The sequence below is a fragment of the Scardinius erythrophthalmus genome (assembly GCF_964197995.2).
Source record: "Scardinius erythrophthalmus genome assembly, chromosome: 12".
Classification (NCBI taxonomy): domain Eukaryota; kingdom Metazoa; phylum Chordata; class Actinopteri; order Cypriniformes; family Leuciscidae; genus Scardinius; species Scardinius erythrophthalmus.
This window is the reverse complement of record NC_138232.1, coordinates 10,182,906-10,204,648: the sequence shown is the minus strand read 5'-3', so window position 1 is coordinate 10,204,648 and position 21,743 is coordinate 10,182,906. Positions and strand designations below refer to the sequence as shown.

Below are 21,743 nucleotides of genomic sequence, written 5' to 3'. Positions count from 1 at the left end.
ATTTTCTATTATTTTGAGATGATCGGATCATTTCGATGCATCGGTTGAACCGGTTCACAAAACCAGTCTGAACGGGATTAACCCAAAAATGAAACTTTAGTCATCACCACTTACTCACCCTCAAGTTGTTCCAAACCTGTATGAGTTCCTTTCATCTTTTCAACACAAAAGAAGATATTTTAAAGAATGTTTTTAACCAGACAGTTGACGGACGGCACCCATTGACTTCCATAGTAGGAAAAAAAACTATGCCATCAACTGTCTGGTTACAAACATTCTTTAAAATATCTTATTTTCTGTTCAATTGTCTGATTCGCATGGAAGCTTGTTTCAGCCACTTCTTGCAATTGAAAGTTTACATCTTTATAACTCACAATTGCGAGTTTACATCTCAAAATTCTGAGTAAAAAAATCCAGAATTGCGAGAAAAAAAAATAGTCCGAATTGACTTAAAAAAAAAGTCGCAATTACCTTTTTTTTGGCAGAAAACAAGCTTCCATAGATTCATGAACCATATACTTAAAATATGCTCGAGACTTAATTGTATAACGGTTTTATTAACATGACAATGAAATGGAATTGTTTTTTAATAAATAGCATTTTATGAAAATGTTTAAAAAACAAATGTTAGTATTTTTTTATGTAGATGCAAATTATATTTAGGCTATTGTCTTGTTTTGTTTTTTTAACTAAATCATAATTATATTATGAAGAGTGGCAGCAGTTGACCAGCAGTAGAATCTGAAGAATTGGAAAAAGAAAAAGAGTTACATCCGCCCTAAGAGGCAGAGCAAATTGGAACTTTTCAATAAAAATAGTGAAGACAAGTAGCATTTCCTTTACTTTGGAACATCATGCTGTAAAGAAGTAGCACAATCAGACCAGAAACATCATTTTTAAAAAGTAAATGGGGTCAAATAAGACTTTATCTCAACTTTAATGGTGGATCCGCTTTTCTTCAGAAAAATAAGTTAAATCATAAAATAAATACAGAATACAGAACAGTGCGTCATGGTTCAGTAAATCAGGCTGTATTATGAATCTATACATCCAGTAAATGTAGTTAGGAACATTTATTTTATAAAAGCAAAGATGATGTTTAATAGAAGTCAAATAAATATATTAAACATGCCAATAATTCTTAATCTTCAATCTTAGTTTAATGGCAAAAAATGGCATATTTAGTGCATGGTGTATTATTGGCACCATAAGAAACCATCTAAATGCTAGCAATATACTATTCATGTAACTGAACCTAAGTTATGGACTGTTCCACTTTTAAATCACATTACTTCCTAAAACTTCCTGTTTGCCTACTTGGTCCAAACAATCAAATGGTCCTAGTAAAACAAGGACAAGGGGCTCTTAAAACAACTAAAGTTAATGAAAAGTTAAAGCAAAAGTTAAAACAAAAATAAAGACAACAGCAATAATCATTAGGGAATGTTTTCAAGAAAACCACATGCTACTCTATGGGGTGCACTGTAATGTTTCTGTTGCGTTGTATGAATGCAGTCGCAAGAGATAATTTAAAAAGCTTTAAGCTCAAAGCGTTGTCACACTACGACACTTAAGTCTGGTCAAAAATGAGTGATGGAGGGAATGGTGCATGCAAATGACACAAAATGTCTGCAATGAGCTTTATGACACTTTCTAGAAATCTGAATGGAAGCGTTTTGTCACTCCCACAACCAGTCCGACAATTCACTCTTGTAATTTCATGAGGTCCTCCAAAACCTCTCAGTAGTAGACAGGCACTTAGAAGATGCCCGTTGGCAAGTCTTTGCTGAACATCCCAGACATGTCCAAGTCCTTACTCATCAGATCCTCCTCAACATTCTCTAAGGCCCACTGGTGATCGGTCAACTCCAGTGCCTCCCATTCAGCCTAGGAAGAATAGAAAGTACAGAACATTTATACACATAAATCTAAAAAAAAATAGGGAGATTTAGTTTCCAGCTTCAAAATAATATATAAAATAAACAAAAAAATAACAGAATAAATGTATTAACGTTAGAGTTTAGCTGATACCTTGAATGCCTTGTTTGTGTCAGCAGGCATTGCCATTGCAGCACCACTCATCTGTTCCTGCATGATGCGAGACTGATCTGCGCCTGTTGCAAATGTATGAAAATTAATTCATATACAGCAAAGACTTTAGATATATACAAAGACGGTGCACTCATAATACGCGACCCATGTCCCACCTTGTAAATAAAAAAGAGACAATCACCAATTGATAGACAATTGCCCCTCTGATATTGCAAATATGGCCACCAACTTGAAAGGGACTTTGATATATAGGACCTACCCTAAGTAAATGATACAAATCTCAAAAATATGCATATAATTCAGAATAATTAGAATTTTAGGGCAAAAATGTAAGGTAAAAGCTATTGCTACAGTACAAATTTTATTAAAGGGGTGGTTCGGGATTTTTGACATCGGACCTCATTTTTAAGTCAGCCTGGTTGTTATTCATCAGTGGAGACATTTTTTTTTTTAAATTATCTAGTCCTTATATTTGGATAGTAAGCCGATGCTAGGCTAGCGCGAGTCAAGGGTAGATGTTAGCCAGCCATTAAAAACCGTTTTACCCACTCCACAGTGCACCAAACGCAAATCAATTATAACACTAGACTATCGATGCAAATGTACGTTGAGAGAATAATGTTAGAAATCAAACTTACCTTTCATCTCAAAGATCCCAAAGGAACTAGTTTCTCAGCAGCTGCGGAATTTTACTTTGCTCCAGTTAGTAATGCGGCAAAAAGTAAACACAGAAAAGAAGCGCGCTACAGTGTGTGCAGTACATGTGTGTACCGGCTCACTCGGTTGCCTAGGTAATCAATATCACTCCGCTGCTGCTGTAGACAAGGCTTATGATTACAGGGAACAAATTATAACTAATGCAATGTGATGAAAGGTAAGTTTGATTTCTAACATTATTCTCTCAACGTACATTTGCATCGATAGTCTAGTGTTATAATTGATTTGCGTTTGGTGCACTGTGGAGTGGGTAAAACGGTTTTTAATGGCTGGCTAACATCTACCCTTGACTCGCGCTAGCCTAGCATCGGCTAACTATCCAAATATAAGGACTGGATAGAGAGCCTAAGTCCCTCCCCTTCCGGTCGACCACCATGGGACCTTAGTTCGGAAAAATATTGTATGGTAGTCAATGACGAGAGACAACAAATATTTTGATCTCGTTTGAATTGTGCCCTGATTTACACATATGATGTTTGTCAATTTAAAAGATGCATTTTAAAGTCAAGAAAGTCGCAGCTTGATGTAAAACTGCTGAGGTATAAGACTGTGAAAATACGTAATTACAAAGACTACAAACCCAGAAGGCGCACATGGGACGTCATACCTTTTCTCTCAATGAATGAAGCTAACTTTACTGAAGCTAACGTCTGACATTTTTTCTATAGTCTTACATTATAATCGTAACGTAACACCGTCATGCCTGAGTGTTTTGAGCCAGAATACACACATACGAGCAACGGATCTTGTGACGTACATAATGGGAGACGAGAGATGTAGTTCATTGAGCGATTTTCACATAAAACTAAACGTTACTCTTCTGTTTTATGACAAACTGCGACTTTCTTGACTTTCATAATTACCTTTTAAATTGACAAACATCATATGTGTAGTTCAGGGCACAGTTCAGACGGAATAAAAAGATAAGTTATCTCTCGCCATTGACTTCCATACATATTTTTTCCGAAGTAAGGTCCCATGAGCCGGAAGCGGAGGGGCGGGACTTAGGCTCTCTATAGGGGTGTGCCGGTTTCAGAATTGGTGATGACGGTTATGACGTGAGTCAAATGTGACGGTTCATAACATAACCGTCGGCCGGGGGGGCGTTGCGAAGGTCGTCTGTTATAGGACAACTTAGTTTGAATAAACGAGCAGACACTGATTAGCTACTTGGTCGCCTATTAAACAAATAAAATTAATATCTCAACATCCGCACCAATGTTTTTTTTTTTTTCAAAGCCGCACCCGCCCGCCATCCGCTGATTGTTTTGCGGTCTATGGACGATGCAATGCTCTGCTGATGCGAGCCGCAAGAAAGCCCTTGTCTGTTCTAGAAAGGATGCAGCAAAGATATTTAATGCTAATGTATGAGGCATAGGCCTACGCTGAGTTTCATTAATTTACGATGAGATGCGCTCTAGTTCACAATGAAATGCAATGCAAGTGAACGCGGCGCGCCCGCGCCTGCATGTCGCGGTTATTATATTGTCTACTATGTTTTCTTTTTATTTATTAAATAGGCTACATGAAATTGGTTGATGAAACATTTATTAAAATTAAGATACAATTTGTACAAAACGAAATTCGTTTTAAAGAAAGGCTTTCTACAAAGCAAAACTTGATGAAGTGGTAAAAATCATGTCTGATGATTTACAAAACTTCATTAAGTGGTAAAAACCATGTCTCCCGAAATATTGCGCATCTTATGATCCAATCTTTTATTACAATTGTTTTTTGAGCTAAAATGTAATACACATCATATATACACACACTGTAGGCTATATGTTTCGTTTATCAAACATGTTTGGGGCCAGTCAAGGGCTAAACTGCACGATCACGGTAATGATACATTTGTTATTATTGCAAATGTTTATTGCTAATGTTTATTATTGCAAATGTTTTTCCTTTGTTTAATAAATCTCATAATGATGGCACATCACTATATCATAGTCGTAGCTTTTATTTCTATCTCAAATGATTGGCGGTAGGGGGTACTCGGCAAAGAATCAAATACAGTTGGAAACGACGTAAATCACTAATAACACAGACTGTTAACAATTGTTTTTAATTAGTATTTAAACATTCTCTATGATAAAAAAATGTTTGTAAAAAATATTTTAATAACACGGTTTTGGCGGTTATAGAGTTCTAATGACGGTGTTCAACTATAACCGTCGGTCTCACGGTTATATACTAACCGTCACACCCCTAGGACTGGATAATTTTTTTTTTAAAAAATGTCTCCACTGATGAATAACAACCAGGCTGACTTAAAAATGAGGTCCGATGTCAAAAATCCCGAACCACCCCTTTAAATTGGCAAAATGCCCTTTATTTAGATTTTAAAACATTATTTCATTGCAGACAACTGACAAATTTTAGATCAATTTTACAATATGGCATCACCGTTGGAGTGTGTCAGAATGATGGTGTATTGAAATGGCACATCAGTAAAGTTATTTACCATTGTCCTGTCCGAGAATGAGAGAATACATGCTCCTGAGACCAAAGACATTCAGGAAATACCAAGATGCTGAACTCACCCTGTGGAGGCATACAGCAAGAGGTTATTTAAAGATACAGCTTTGAATAAAACAAGAACATGAAAAACACTCAAAGGTTGTGAGAGCCCTAACCAGGAGGCATCTAGAGAGAGCAACTCAATTCCCTGCTGCAGCATCGGCTTGAAGCGGAGAGTGAGAGGGAACGGTACCTTTGCTTGGGAGAGAACAGAATTATAAATGCGTTAAGATGAATTCTTTGAGAATGGACAACAAGAAGCCATATTTGATAACAAAAACCATATCTCTTACTTGTGACAAACCCAGAGAAGGTCCAGTTGATCCAACCACCAATAAGGATCATAGGCAGGACATTTGTCACATTGCCTTTCATCATGTCCGTCAACATGCTGGGATCTAATTGAGTAAATATCATCACATTAACCTTGTCGCTCAATCCTGACTGTCATTTTATGATGTAATATATGCATAAAAGAATGTCAGTTTAGAACGACTCACCAGTCATTGGAGAGGGTGGGACTACCTTTCTTTTGGTTTTTTTGAAAAACCCATCTTCTTGATTATTGAAGTAGAATTTTCTCATCAAGAAAGACTGTTTTAGCAAGAGATAACATTTCGGTTTCAGTGATCCGGTAACGCCTCAATCAAAAGACACAAAAAGATAAGAAGGGCTCACTTGTTTGGGGATGTATTTTCCATTTTCCCGTAAAACTCTGCTCCGGATGAGAACCTGGCTGTGTAGAGAACATGAAGCACAAATCTTTAGTGTTCTGTAATGCGTGGTGCAAAACACATGAGGATGGATAATGAAAGTCCAATGAAAGTTACCTGTCTGAGACCTGCTCTAACGTGAGCTTCTTGTCGCTTTGTAACAGAATTGAGACATAATGGCGGATCACTCCGACCAGAAAAGTAATAAACACAATAGGCAGCACAACCCAAAGGCGAATGTTGGAGTCCAGGAGGAGTTCGGGCTCAGCCATGATTCTCTAAAGGGATGATGATGGGAAATGACCACCCTAAAACAGACAAACAATAAAAGTTTAAATCGAATCATCTCTTCGTCTTAAATGACCAATACTTAAGTAATAGTTAAAATAACTAGCAGATCATTGTGAATTAATGGTTAGTAGTACCATGAATATAAAAGGACAGCACTAATTTAATCATAATAAGTTAGTATTCGATTCCCTCAATGCCTAAAAAATAAGTTACATCTGCTTCTAAAATATGGCAGTCTTTTGAGGATGCAGTTCATCGTTTGTTTGACAATTGATTTATTCATATTCATGTCAAGCTCATACATGTGCATGATGTATCTACCTGTTCTATCATACAAAACACTCAAGAGCTTCGGATTGCTATTATCCACCCATTGTAACGATGAGTCAAGTGCTAGCTTGTTGCTAACAACCTTCTTTCAGGCTTAGGGTGGCGAATCGATACACCATTTATTGGCATGTACACACCAGCACCGACCATACGCTATTTTTTCGACGCTACCTTTTGGGACAACTTTATCATAATGCATTTATTGTACCTGCTGTCGTATTAAAATGATGGTATAACGATATCGCAGCAAAGCCCGACAAAGACTCAAGACAGGATGCCACACCATCGAGGCGCTGCTAATGCAAAGATGTGCACACACGAACAGCTTTTCAGAATAAAAGCCATTTTCATAATTAAATTTCAAAAACAAAGAAATATGGAATATAAATGTGATTCTAGTGGATAATTATAAAATAATGTTATTTTATTATAATTGTATAATTACATTAATGTAATAATGTTCATGTTAAATATGTGTATTTATTACATGTTCGATTCAGCACTCTTTTTTTATCTATTTTTGTTTTTTGATATCGAAATATTAAGAATATTTTTGCAAAAACAATAATTTTGGTATATATATATATATATATACACATACTGACATACACACAATGCAGCTTTAACCCATCTTAATTGACTCCAAATTCTTAGGATATTTAATACATTAGGAAACATAATACATGATTATAATTTACCTAATTCTTATATTTCAGTGTATTGTTAAATACTACATTTCATTAAATATTAATTACATTTATTTTATTATTTGTCACTTCATATTCAGCATTCTATGTGGATTTGACATTGCATCTGACAGGACACGATGAACATTTTTATTTTATCATCAGTATAAGGCCAAGCAAAAGAAAGCATATGACAAACACACAAAAAAGACAAATTATTTTGAAGTTTTTTCTATTTATTTATGGAATGGGGTAGCCATGTGGATTCTGCACAGAAATCATTTGTTTCACTCTGAAGTAAATCTTTTGCCATCAAATAACATCTTTGAGAATTGTAAAAATTTGTGCTGAAAATGTAAAATTAAAATGAAAAAGTTAAAAGAACAAAACTCCAAAAGTATTCGCAACAAATTTTAATACTGTGGTCTGTATAAGAAAACAACAAATGAAATACTATTACAAACCACATCCTCTCATATCAACACTGGAATATTCATAAACAGGCAGTTTCTGCAGCATTTGGTCCACTAAAAGAAACCAAAGCTAATTAGATCTAAAAGTGGGGTGATAACAGAAACATTAAGTAGTGATCTTGAAATGCACAGAACTATTTTACAATAGCTTGTAGATACAAGAAGAAAAACAACATAAATATAATGGAAAATCTGTTGGCAAAACCTCAACAAATCCAATGCAGTAATCTCAAAGAAATGGCATTGATAAACCTGGGCAAATTTTAACAACCAATCCAACATCTTCACACACTCAGCGGGCAAAAGTGTGCATACCAACCGTAAAAATCTATTTTTATTTACACCATATCAACTGTTGCCATATAACATTGCGCTTACCTCATCACACACATAGAGACAACTGCAGGGCGTATCAAATGTGTATCAGGTTTGGACATGTTTCTTCTATTATGCATAATTGAATGGAATTACGTATAATTGAATGGAATTACGTAGAATCCGAAATATCTATAGATAGATACTGGCTTTGGAGATAAAAAAAAAGCCATAAAGAGTGGATGGTTACATTCCCATACTTAATACAGAGATATCAAGCTGCCATATTTTCCCCAAGAGAGCAAAACACAATTCAGTCTGCAACTCTGGTGCAAAGCGAGCCACTACAGGTCAGGATCAGACGCACAGTGGGAGCCCATCCTTGATGTAGAACATTGAATTTGTGCAATTGATAAAACAAAAATCATATAAAAGAACTTAACCTTATAAATTCAGACAGTCTGATGTGGCCACAGTGGGCCATACTAAAAGAGGAGAGCACCCATGCTGCCCACTTCACTCTGTTCTTTTACAAAGATCTCAAAGTATTGGTAGATGATTGTGACGGCCAACAAAATTCCAGTTCCTGAACCGATGGCTCCCAGGAAGTCAGCCATGACTGACAGACCACCTATGCACAGGCCTCCAAAAGCTGCAGCTGTGGGTATGTACCTAAATGTGGATTTAAAAAAAAAAGTTTAAGTTATTCCATATTTGACTCATTGGGTCTAATTAAATTTGAGTGTTCTGCATGTTTTACCTGTTGAGTTCATGGACCATAGAAGTTTCTCTGTGTCCTCTCATAACCATCTGCTGTTCTTTCAGCTGTTTAGCCACCTAAGTAATGCAAAATGAACATATAAAGTCCACTTAAAGGGACACTTCACCCATTTGCATTAAGCTTTGCATTGTTAGAAACCCAGTCATACTATTGAATGGTCGTGCAACACTCTCTCATTTTCCCCTGAGATGGGAGAAATCTGTTATTTACCTCTTACACTTCCTCCTACAATGACGCAAAAATCGTCATTTTGCGTCATTGTAGGAGGAAGTGTTAGAGGGGGGGATTTCTGTTAAGACTACAGACACTAGTTTCTCATCTTTCCCAGGGTGGGGCGCGCTCACGCTACAGAACTATTACAGATCAGTGGGTGGGACTTTACTCTCTGAAACTGAAAGCAATATCCTCCATCTTGTTTGAAGCTAAGCTAACAGGCGCTGTGGAGACAGATGTAAAGTTATGACAATAGCGGAGGAGAGTGCTCAATATGATATAGAAGAAGAGGATTTCGGAAGTCTGATGCTTGAATCAGGTGTTTGTGGCTACCTTTACAAGCCGCATTAAAGCGAAGAGCAGCCGAGGCAGAAGACCTGCCTGCCGCGGACGAGGAGCCCGGACTGGCTCGGGTTAGGGCGGACCGGTGGCGCCGGTGATCTCACAATGCAGCTACGAACCGCTACGAACACAGAGATAGAGTCCGTCTGCGGCAAAGAATTTCAACGATGACAATTTCTCCTGGACGAAATCTCTGAATCAGACGAGGACACGGACGTTTGTGTTGTGAACTAGTTTCCTAGTTTCGCACCGCATATGTTCTGACTGAACATCCAGGTACCATGCAATAATTCACCTTTTCGAAAGAAATACAAACGAGGAGTAATGCACTATATGAGTTCGCCAACTAACTAGACATTTTGTGTGAATGTGAAATTAATTTCAAGCTCTGGTAGTAGCTAGCCTTGTAGACGGAAGAGTGATTTCTCTTATAGGCAGATATGCGCTTTCTGGATTAGTGGGAGTGGCTTGCGGAGCTGTGCAATGTGGTGCATTGTGGGAGTTGTTGTCTTTCATACAAATGCGTTCTGAAGTTATTTTTTGTCTTTTCTCGTTCACGAAGGCACCAAATTCAAAAATTATTTTACATTTCGACTACATATATGACCCACTTTAAATAAAAAACAATGTTCAAATGGGTGAAATGACCCTTTAAGTCAACTGTACAATGTAGCTTTGTGTGATCAGGAAGCAGGAATAGCCTAACGCTCTTACATCTTTAGCAGAGGATCCAGACACCTCAATCCAGGTCTTAGAGAAGAAGGCACAGGATCCCAGCATGAAGATGATGTAAATGACTGCATGAACTGGATCATCCAGAACTGTACCAAAAGACTCTGGGGGAGAGAGGTAGTAGCACAGACCTCCTACTGGGTAAGCACGAGCTGGCCCTCCACTTGAGCTATCCTGTTAACAAAAACAAACACACATTATAGGAGCACCAAGTATTTTTAAAACAAATTTGTTATACAACCCAAAGAGTTTGATAAGCAAGCTAAAATTAGTAGAATTCATCTGGTCATGGCAGCCTCCATGATGGCGGACCACACGGGTGCAGATTAAATAGTTTTCTAGGCCAGGTAAAGTTTGATCTTGTGTGAGTGTGCATAAACAGTGGTTCCCAACCAGGGCCCACTAGAGGGGCTTCAGCAAATATAAAAGTGTCCACAGAATGACTGAAAAGTACTTCAAATTATTATGATTATTACGATTAGCATATTCTAACTCTAATCTAAATCAAAATGCTAAATTAAAAACACTTAAGGATGTAAACAAATCATATAGACTCATTTTTAAACAAAAAGAAAACAAAAAAAACAGTAAAATAACTTATACATGGTCACTTACCGACCAAGTCCCCAGCAAGTTGACCAAGAAGTTCCCACTGAAGCGAGTGGAGAGCATTTGAGAGATGACGTAAAGGTTGGACACCAGTGCAGACTGCAGGATGATGGGAATGTTGGAGGTGTAGAAGAGTTTGATGGGATATGTGTTGTACTGGCCACGGTAACGTGCCGATTTGATAGGGAGGTCGACTCTGAAGCCCTGTGGAACAAGAAAAAAAAATATATACATACTTAGCATCTAATACATGCTGTCAGCTAATTCGGGTTAGGATTTGAACAAGCCATAACATCAGTGAAACCTTAGCAAACACCTGTTAAACAATAATCCACTAACCTGGAAGTATATGACTACAGCAAAGACAAAGACTGTAGAGATGAGGTTCATGAGGTTGGGCAGGTTCTGTCTGTAGAAGGCCTCTCTCAGAGCTCGCACTTTATCAGTACGAGTAGCCAACAGGTGGAACAGAGCAATAATGGCTCCCTCAAACTCAGTACCTGAATGTACACAAACAAAATTCAGTCAACATTACTTATGACACCACAGAATGGTTCAAAACAAGACACTTCATCCTGAACACAAACCTCTTCCTGTGTTGACTGTGGTTGGGCTGAACGCTTTCCACACGATTGTCTCACAGATGTTTGTGGCAATGAAGAGAGAGATACCAGAGCCCAAACCGTAACCCTTCTGAAGCAACTCATCCAGCAGCAACACGATCAGACCGGCCACAAACAGCTACAGAGAACAGATCATCAACATCATTAAGTGATCAACCATAACATAATTAAACTCTATACAGACCACCACTAAAGCAAGGGGTTTTCAACAGAAAGGATGATGCTCTTCCCAAAATGAAGCACAAGATAAGACTGACAAGATACAAGATGTTGATCAATCAGTTTGTTTATATGCGCTCATTTGCATAGATAGGGTTAGATTCAAATGCAAACAGATGAGATTATTTACACAGTGCCTACAAAGGTCACTGCATTAGCCAGAGTGAAGTCTTGTGATTTTACAGACAATTTAACAACCAACAGTGCCATTTAATAACTTGGAGAGATAAAAAAAAAAAATAATCCACAATAAGGTAAAAATAGATCCAATGTTATTTTAAAGGTTGTCGTCAATGATTGTATCTAGAATGAGGAGCACTATAATTAAAATGCACACGATACACAATATGAATGACTGAAACAGAAAATAAGCATTATCCATTCACAACCAAATGCTTCTGTAGAAAAGGTTATCAGCTGAAGAAGATACTTACCAATATATCAGTTTATCACTCCTAAAAGGTCTAATTATTTCAAGCACATGTCGATAAAATAGAGAATAGAGAAAATGTGAATTAACCTGGATGATGATGAGGAGGCAGACTCCCGCGCCCATCTCTGAAGGGTCTCCATACATGCCAGTCATAACATACACAATAGCCTGGCCAATGGTGATGATCATGCCAAAGACTGGTGGAAAGATCTCACAGTTAGATATCTTATAGAAACAAATGCAATGGTGGCATTAAGATGGGAGCTGCATTAGACCTTTCTATTAATTTCAAGCAGTGAAGTAAATTAGCTAAGTATATCAAAGACCACAGGAAAGACGTGCAACTGGTAAACGATAATGCATTATTATAATATTACATTGTTGCAAGATGGCAGAGCCTGAAGGGGTTTATTTTACAATCAAAACTGGCTGACTGTAAATGATCAAATTACCAAATTAATCAAATAAATGAAATAACTAAATAAAATATTAAGTATAACTTTGGCCAGTCATTCAAATATAATAATACAATTAAATGCAGCGTTCCATAAATGACAATCAGAATCCAGAATTGCAGAGAGCCATGTAAATGGACAAGACTCATATAGTGTAAAAGAGAAAGGGTGGCCTTACGTTTCTGAGCTCCGTTGAAGAGCGCTCGGTCTTTAGGTGTGTCTCCAACTTCAATGATTTTAGCTCCAGCCAGCAGCTGCATGATTAGACCAGACGTCACAATAGGAGAGATACCCAACTCCATCAGAGTTCCTGAAACACACATTTTTAAGCTTTAATTCAACTTTTACTAAACTAATTCAAATGGTTGGCCAATCTGAGATTTTGCAAACACGGGTGACCAATATAAAAATGACGTTTAACAAATATTAGATCAAATTTACTCCAAATCCACTATTTGGGATAATTTTGTACAATTCATTGACAACTAAACAAATCACAGTTATTGATGGACTTAAAATAAGCATGGGTGCTTAAAATCATTAAAATCCGATTTAATTATGAGCAAATTAATCAGCCAATGAGATTTGATTAAATCATTCATCTGATTCAATCACTGTCTGACATTGCTGATTCAGGTATACGCACCTCTGTTGGATGCCAGAATCACTCTCATCCAGTAAAAGGGATCTGCGGAGTCTGAAGACATGATTCCAAAGAGGGGAATCTGGAGGACAGAGATCGTAGGAGATCATTTAAACCAAAAAAAACATCCAAAGATGGTAATGTTTGGTTTGAGGGGTTTATAAATGCACAAGAATGATTTGTTGATCAACAGTTTACAGCGCTAACAGATTAAACATACCTGGCAGCACACCAGAAAGATGAAGAGGGTAATCGCTGTCCATAACACTTTTTCTCTGAACTGAATCTGTGGTGAAGAGATTCAAAGAGTTAGTATCACTGAAGTGCCACAAGAACTATTAAAGCAAGATGTTGAGATGAGATCTAACTGCATACCCTCCTTTCTGGTTTCTGGATCTCAGGTAAAACCGCACAGAATGGCTTGATCACCTCCAGGAATTTAACTGAAAAAGAAAAGAACCGCTCTTAAAGTTACAGTTATTGAACCTCATATGAGAAAACAAGACAACGATACTATCCCAGGAGCTCTTGGGAATTCAGGCGACGTGGCTTTAGAGTTTCTGGAGGTCAAACAAGTTGCTTGAATCTCTATCTTGCAACGTCATCATTCAATCCAAGAAGAAAACCCTGACCCAAATAACACGATCAAAACCATCTGCACACCAAATGCATGTAATAAAACCAATACAAATCACGCTACTAACGATTAGTATCACAGTTGGCAGATTTGCATATGAAGTTGGCGTTATATTTTTACACACCATGGTTCTAACGAAATTACTTAAGTGCAATATTACAGGTTTACAATACAATCAACTTCTAAGCAATCAAATAAACAACAAATGCATTTGTGAGAAGGCTAGTTTACGGAGCTAACGTTAGTACTAGCTGGCCATGGTCGCTTTTTAAAACCAGCGTAATTACAAATTAAACCATTAAAGTCACATTTTAAACGACAACATAAAGTTAAACAACGTGTTTTTGTGAACCTAATGATAAAGCAATGACCAACATTAAATTCTGACAGCAAAATGCAGTTGCTAATGTTTAATGAGCGAATAAACACTGCGGCTAACCAGTTATTGTTAAAATAACAGTTGTTTGTAGCTACAGAATGCATTGCACTAGTTGTTAATAGACTGGAAGTACAGTAAAAACGACGAAGACTCACTGGCCATGGTGTTCCTCTGATGTTGGTCCCAATCTAGCGGTTAGCAATCACCGGTCAGCAGCTCTACGAGAGGAGCGTGTTCAGGACACGTCATCACCCAGAGCACAGAGATACACGTCAGTGTCTGAGCCACAGAAATAGTGGGTTGAATGGAAAATAAATAAACTGGAAAGGGCGGGATTAGTGGCCCGGAAGTCGTCACTGATGTTGCGTAATAAATAACGTAGGTATGATATGATCGTTTTAAGCTATAGTTTGCCCTGTTAACTATGTACGGTTTTTCTTTCTTACTGAGGGGAGTCAGTTATTGTTTGTTTTTGTTGTTAAAGGAATAGTTCACTTTAAAATGAAAATGCTGTCATCATACTCACCCTCATGTTGCTTCCAACCTGTATGAATTTCTTTCTTCTGCTGAACAGAAAGGAAGATATTTAGAAGAATATCAGTAACCAGACAGTTTCTGGGTCCCATTGACTTCCATAGTATATTTTTTTCCTACTATGGAAGTCAATGGGACCCAGAAACTGCCTGGTTACTGATATTCTTCTAAATATCTTCCTTTCTGTTCAGCAGAAGAAAGAAATTCATACAGGTTGGAAACAACATGAGGGTGAGTATATGATGACAGAATTTTCATTTTAAAGTGAACTACTCCTTTAAGTTAATGTATTCAATGCAGTGCTGTTTCTTCTTTGTAAAAGAAATATATATATATATATATATATATATATATATATATATATATATATATATATATAGTTTGCCCTGTTATCTTTTCACGCAATACATCAGTGGATATTTAGGTTTCTGTTTACAGGCTTGAGGGTAGTCACGTGATAAATGTGACTTTTCTTAACAGTTATATAATCTTTGACATAATGACATAACATACTGATCTAAAGTAGCCTAGAGATTGCTGGGATAGATTTCTGCATGCATTCCCTGAACAAACATTTGGTAGACTTAATAGAATTGAATGTAGGCTACCTGAGATTTCAATTATTTAAAAGGAGATTCGATTCGGCTTCGTGAGCCTCCGTGCGCCAAGAATGGTTGAATTATGGCGTATTGCAATCAGTGTTGGGGAAAGTTACTTTTAAAAGTAATGCGTACAATATTGCGTTATTCCTTAAAAAGTATTTAATTGCATAACTTAGTTACTTTTTATGCGAAATAATGTGTTACGTTACTTTGGCGTTACTTGGGCTGGGCTCTTATGTTTGTTTTTTAATAACAAAAAATGCAAAAGTTCTATTTTTGGCACTTGTATAGCCCCTTTCACACCAAAAGTGAAATAAATAATACTCAGGCTGAAGGAAGAGCAAATTTACATCAGTAGCTTACTGTACGGATAATAAAGTGAGATTAAATGAAGTAGGTTATATGTGTATTTTATTATTACAGGTTTGTGTAATATTCTGAGTTTGCATTTCACTGTTTTTATTCATTTTTAGGAATACTGAATATGTTTTAGTCTAGAATAACCATCATAAACAGCGCACACAACGCCTCTGTACCTCACAAACGATTTGGAGGACAGGAGAGCTCAGGTGTCAGTCAATAGTATCTCAGATATTTTGTTGTAAATTTAAAAGTAATGCATTACTTTGCTAGTTCCTTGAAAAAAGTAATCTGATTATCTAACTTGCGTTACTTGTAATGCGTTACCCCAACACTGATAGCAATAGTTGCATGTTTTATTAGTTTATTTTAGCCTTTTAATTGACTGTGCTGAGACTGACAAACGTTTTGATGCATTAGCCAAAGTTACTCAAAACTCAAACTACTTTCAAAGAGAACATTTAATTCCAACGTAATATAATTGGTAGGTGACATATAATGGCAACGATTAAGAAGCATAAAATATTAATGCTTAAATTTGTGGTGAATGGTTTGTGTCTGAGCAACTGAAGATAACCGCCAGGGGGCGTCCCTGCACTTTTGATTCATGAAAAAACCTGTTGCCACAAGCACTTTACTGTTGGTGAGAGTCCCTGAACAAATATTATGAACTATAGTACTAAGATGTTTTTTGACAATCATACCACTTTTATAATGATGTTTATTTTGACATATAGGCCTACAATGATAATACCATTATTTTTTTTTACATTATATAATATGATTCATTTTTAATATACATATTTCAAGTTATATTTTTGAAATTAATAAGATGGTGTAATTCACCACAGCAACATTTAAAACTTGATAATTAATTAATTAATTAATTATTAAAAACCAATAGTTCATCAAAACAGATTAGTTGAATGGTTATAACATGATAATGACAGCAGATTCCCCCTGTCTGGTGTCTGTCTGCAGCTGATCCAGGCCAGTCTGATCTGACACACATTATCACTGAGCCGTACTAACATTCACACCAACCCGGGGAAAGTACAAATGAGGGAGCAGATTGAGCACATGGCCTTTTGCTCAGTACTTTATACACATTTATGCACACAGCCGCTGATTCTCTGGTGTGCTTGTTGGTTAGAGATGAGTTGTCTGCGCTTTAATAAAGAGATACTTGTTCAGACTGGTTATATAATGGTCAGTGAACTGTAAGATAACACAGAGGTGAGGCCAAGCAAATACCACACAAATCACACATTCTTTTCTCCCCCAACTGGTTTGTTTCTTTTACATCTCAGTGTTGTGTCGTATAAGGAGAAAAAATGTCATTTAGCACTTGATTTAGCTATTTTTTTGTTTCGTGTATATACCTCTTGTGTATTTATTATAAATGAATAATACTTTAGCCATGTGGAAGGATGTGGATGGAATCTGGACTGAGAAGAAAGCAGCGTGATAAATAAGCAGGACGTTCGCCTTCCGCTTCATTTATATTTGTAGTGTTTGCATTTCTCAGTGAGATATGGTCAATTTGAGCTGCTATTTTCAGATGCTGTTGACATAACGCAGGATCTAAATTCTTCAGTTGCTAACTGTGCTGAGAGTTATTTGATTTATTTTATGGTTTATGTGACATTTCCGTTGGCTCATGCGACCCACTTAGGTTTGCTGGGCTCCATCCGTTTTTTTATGCCTTACATAATTTGGCGAAGTTCATCTAGTGAACTGCCTCAATACTGTTCGCATCAGTTCTTGAAAAGGTTGATTATGATTTCACTTTTCTAACTTTAGTTAGTGTGTAATGTTGTTGTATGAGCATAAACAACATCTGCAAAGTTACAATGCTCAAAGTTCAAAGCAAAGGGAGATATTTTCTTTTTTTTAAATAGCTTTTTAAGGACTACAGCAAACAGCTGACATAGGGACTACACGACATTCCTCCCGGGTTAGTGACATCACTAACCATAACATTTACATAAACCCCGCCCCCGGAACATGATTTATAGATTATCAAGACAGAATCTGCCAATCAATGACTAGAAGATAACTACACATAAGCTACATAAATTCATCAACTAACCATACAGAAATTGTCACCTCTTCTTGAGTCTCTCCATCTTTCTGACTTCGGTTTGAACATAAAAGGCTAAAAGTTGTTGAAATTTTCAGTGCATGTCTGTGTGAGGTAAAATGACACAAGCTGTTGTAGCTCCGCCCCCTGTGCTGGGAGCAGCAGCTCGTTTGCATTTAAAGAGACAGACACAAAACGGTGCGTCTTTGCTCACCCTGAAAAAGTTACCATTTTAACATGCTATATAAAAATATATGTGGGGTATTTTGAGGTAAAACTTCACATACACACTCTGGGGACAACAAAGACTTATTTAACATCTTGTGAAAAGGCCATTATACCACCTCTTTAAAAGCACTCAGTGCAATAAGAAGCATATGTACACGTACATAGCTGGACATTATTACTTAAATCTTTCCTCATACTTTTCAATCTTAATGAGCTGTCAAGCAAATTACAAAATGCCAATGAAATCTATTTCAGATATAACTGCCACAATGAGTCATTTGTCCTTTAGAACAGACTTTCATTAATTAAACACATTATTTGATCTATCTATCTATCTATCTATCTATCTATCTATCTATCTATCTATCTATCTATCTATCTATCTATCTATCTATCTATCTATCTATCTATCTATCTATCTATCTATCTATCTATCTATCTATCTATCTATCTATCTATCTATCTATCTATCTATCTATCTATCTATCTATCTATCTATCTATCTATCTATCTATCTATCTATCTATCTATCTATCTATTGAGGAAGATTTCCCCCTACGCACCTGACTCAAGTTTACTCCACGCCCAAGCAGGTGACATTTGCAAAATGATAAGGTGAACTGACCTCTGACCTCTGACCTAAAGAGTAACTATTCTGACTGCAGAAAATGTCTAGAAATATAGTTACCTGACAGAAATATAACCCTGCCTAAGAGTCTCACACTGAGTCAAATGACATCTCGTTCCTGTTTACACTAGTACTTGGGAATAACGTCTCTAGTGTTCCACTAACCTACTGAACAGCATTACAGACTCCAGACAATGCCTTCGAATAAGCTTTAATCACGGCCGGAGGATCTCAGACCAATTTCAGAGAAAATCCCACCAGCAAAAAGAATACAACAGTTTTTATAGAATAGGAGCATGGCAAAGGTGACATGATTCATAATTTTCTCCAGTTTTATTGGTTCTTCATTTGCATACTTCAGCAAACCCTTCTGTTACTAGGTAGAAGCTCAAATTCATGAGTTTATAAAGTTAGATATCTGTCTAGTTTCATTTCCCCTTTTGATATGTTCAGAGATGATTTACACACACACTGACTGAGTGTTAATCCTACAAGAAAAATAAATGTCTGTTATGATTAATTTAAAAAAATCACACTATCTATCTATCTATCTATCTATCTATCTATCTATCTATCTATCTATCTATCTATCTATCTATCTATCTATCTATCTATCTATCTATCTATCTATCTATCTATCTATCTATCTATCTATCTATCTATCTATCTATCTATCTATCTATCTATCTATCTATCTATCTATCTATCTATCTATCTATCTGTCTGTCTGTCTGTCTGTCCGTCGTCCATCCGTCCGTCCATCCATTCACTTATTTATAATAATATTAAAATAAAAATATTAATTTCATTATTTAAAAAATGCTGTTTATTATTGAAGTGCAATTAAATGTGGAAACATAACAAGCACTGTCTGAAGTATTGTTTCTCTTTGCTCTTTCTCCCTGCTGTTTAATGAAGTAAAACATTTAAACTTTGTGTAAACCCCCTGGCCTGGTGCACAAGGTATTTTCCAACATGAATGAATGAATGAATGAATGAATGAATGAATGAATGAACGAACGAACGAATGAATGAGGCATTTATATCCAGAGACATTTACTTAACCCTTAAACTGACACCATGATTTATTTGCCACGTCACAGATATGATCCCTAAGCCTTTGATGAGGCATGACAAATTTGTTTAAAAGAGAGTAAACATATGGTTAGTTCCACATATGCTCAGACTCACACAATCACTAAACACTCATTCTCTCTGTACTAAACTACTGTAAATTAACGCATTGTCAGTTTTTTTCTTTCTTATATTTAGATACTTCTATAAATATCAGTGAGTTAGATAGGCGTCTAGTGAGTCAGAATGTGACAATTCATGTGCAAACACACATCAGGACAGAATGCTTCAGCAGACAGAGCACTTTACAACTCAACAGATTCCTAAACCAAAGAGGGCAATATTGGAATCATTTGGGAAGTCAATACATCTTTAAAATTGATCTAGTCCTGTTTTATTCCTTCTTAAAATGGAAGGACGCCCTGTGCACCGACACCCAAACTATTTCCACTAAAGTATTATTCACAGCAGACTAACTGCATTCCTCTGAATACCTTGAACCGGACACAAGGACACTTTACAATTGCTTGAGACACTGTTACATCATCCTTGTTACATCAAGGCTACAGGATTCAGTGCTTCACTGCCATTTCACTAGGTTTTTAAAGGCATAGTTCACATAAATTCATTATTTACTATACTTGTGTCATTTCAAACCTATTATTTTATGGGTAGAACACAATAGGAAAACAATTTGTGCGCTTTTTTTGATATGCCATACCATCCCCTTTCCATTTTCTTCAACTTTTTAGGTGAAAAACAAAGAGCATCGGTTACGTAAAAACAACGCTTGGTCAACCCTGCCCTTTCTTTCTGTCTGCTGAGCTGCTTTGACAGAATATTCACATTACATACAATAGAGAAGTAGAACTAAATAAAATGTATTCATCAATCATTTTTTTCTTCATAGACTTCTCACTTAGTCTTTTTACCTAGCAAAGCAACAGAGTCTTTTCCTTGAATCACCTGAATCACCTCATTTGCAGTTGTTAATGAAACAATAAGCCAAGTCAATAGGCCTGTAGCTGATCAAGAATACGTTGGTGAGTATATGTAGTTGATCTTGTTAGTGTAATTAGCAGGCCTGATTAAACACATGTTGACAGCGCTGTCAGTGAATGAAGTCAACACAGCTAATGCTATGGGAGTGGCATTGACGTCATTGCGGTGCTTATGTAAGATTTGAATTCTTTCTTGGCCTGGATTTCTCTCACTCTCTCTGAATGTGGTCAAAACCAAGGGGCATTCATGACCTATACGGCTGGCCCTGTCAGGGTGTGTTTATGACTTAGTCTTCCTCTGTTAGTTGCTACAGTGTTAACCTGTATCATGTGATGTTGGCTATATGGATGAGCAGTAGTGTCTTTTTTTTCACCTGTTTGATTGTATCATATGAAGAACCATGCCACACAAACACAAGCTTTCGATGGGACTGGAATGGGATGAAAAATTGATTTGCATCGAGGGTAAAGTCGATAAAGTGACCTCTATAAATTACCCTGCTAGTTATGACATATGGATCACTGATGCCCTTGAATTTGAATAAATGTTTGTTCATTTTTTAGACTTTATATTTATTTATAAATCTATTATTTATTAGTTATTTAGAAAATGTATTTTGCACATTTAAAAAAAAAAATATATATATAATGAAAATGATTCAATTTTAATGAAATTTTGCTCATTATAAATTATATTTTCAGCATAATAATTTGAGTGAATTAGAATTTTTTTTAATAAACTTTTTATTTACTTATGGCTGTCTTAATTATAAAACGTATTTTATGAATTTTACAAAATATTCCTTATATAAAATGTTTATAATGAAAATTATTCAAATTTTAATACAATTTTGTTCATTGTAAATTATATTTTCAGCATAATAATTTGAGTGAATTTGAACTTTTATTTATTTATAAAATGTTTTATTTACTTACAAATGTCTTATTAATTAATTACAAAATATTTTTTTAGAACTGTATATAATGAAAATGCTTCTGTTTTGAATTTTAAACTTAATTAAAAATTATATTTAATTAAAATATATTATTTATTTTATTATTTATTTTTA

General features: G+C 36.1%; 2 protein-coding genes across 3 annotated transcripts; both read right to left on the bottom strand.

Annotated features, from left to right (window-relative positions):
- Positions 1-921: 921 nt before the first annotated feature.
- Positions 922-6,974, bottom strand: emc3 (ER membrane protein complex subunit 3). Of its 2 annotated transcripts, none has more exons than XM_081381105.1 (9): positions 6,832-6,974; positions 6,120-6,310; positions 5,968-6,025; positions 5,790-5,883; positions 5,583-5,687; positions 5,406-5,487; positions 5,234-5,313; positions 2,032-2,114; positions 922-1,887 (listed from the first exon to the last, which is right to left on the bottom strand). In XM_081381105.1, exons 2-9 carry the CDS (start codon positions 6,272-6,274, stop codon positions 1,759-1,761), a joined length of 786 nt encoding a protein of 261 aa, XP_081237231.1. In that variant the 5' UTR covers positions 6,275-6,310; positions 6,832-6,974; the 3' UTR covers positions 922-1,758. The 2 variants fall into 2 exon arrangements, with proteins under 2 accessions (XP_081237231.1, XP_081237232.1); XM_081381106.1 differs by having other exon boundaries at positions 6,615-6,936.
- Positions 6,975-7,366: 392 nt separating this feature from the next.
- sec61a1b (SEC61 translocon subunit alpha 1b) lies at positions 7,367-14,459 on the bottom strand. The gene is made up of 12 exons (XM_081380993.1): positions 14,319-14,459; positions 13,523-13,590; positions 13,368-13,433; positions 13,151-13,229; positions 12,683-12,814; positions 12,137-12,246; positions 11,362-11,515; positions 11,114-11,274; positions 10,781-10,978; positions 10,148-10,339; positions 8,858-8,934; positions 7,367-8,769 (listed from the first exon to the last, which is right to left on the bottom strand). Exons 1-12 carry the CDS (start codon positions 14,323-14,325, stop codon positions 8,583-8,585), a joined length of 1,431 nt encoding a protein of 476 aa, XP_081237119.1. The 5' UTR covers positions 14,326-14,459; the 3' UTR covers positions 7,367-8,582.
- Between the last annotated feature and the right edge of the window lie 7,284 nt (positions 14,460-21,743).

Excerpts from the sequence above, each read along its gene's own strand:
- emc3 (XM_081381105.1), bottom strand. The coding sequence starts at position 6,274 with ATGGCTGAGCCCGAACTCCTCCTGGACTCCAACATTCGCCTTTGGGTT. Across the intron at positions 5,488-5,582 it reads CTTCTCTGGGTTTGTCACAA|CAAAGGTACCGTTCCCTCTC; the intron begins GTAAGAGATATG and ends TTCTCTCCCAAG. Across the intron at positions 1,888-2,031 it reads ACACAAACAAGGCATTCAAG|GCTGAATGGGAGGCACTGGA; the intron begins GTATCAGCTAAA and ends TATTCTTCCTAG.
- sec61a1b (XM_081380993.1), bottom strand. Across the intron at positions 11,516-12,136 it reads GCCTCCTCATCATCATCCAG|CTGTTTGTGGCCGGTCTGAT; the intron begins GTTAATTCACAT and ends TGTTCTCTGTAG. Across the intron at positions 11,275-11,361 it reads CACAGTCAACACAGGAAGAG|GTACTGAGTTTGAGGGAGCC; the intron begins GTTTGTGTTCAG and ends GTGTACATTCAG.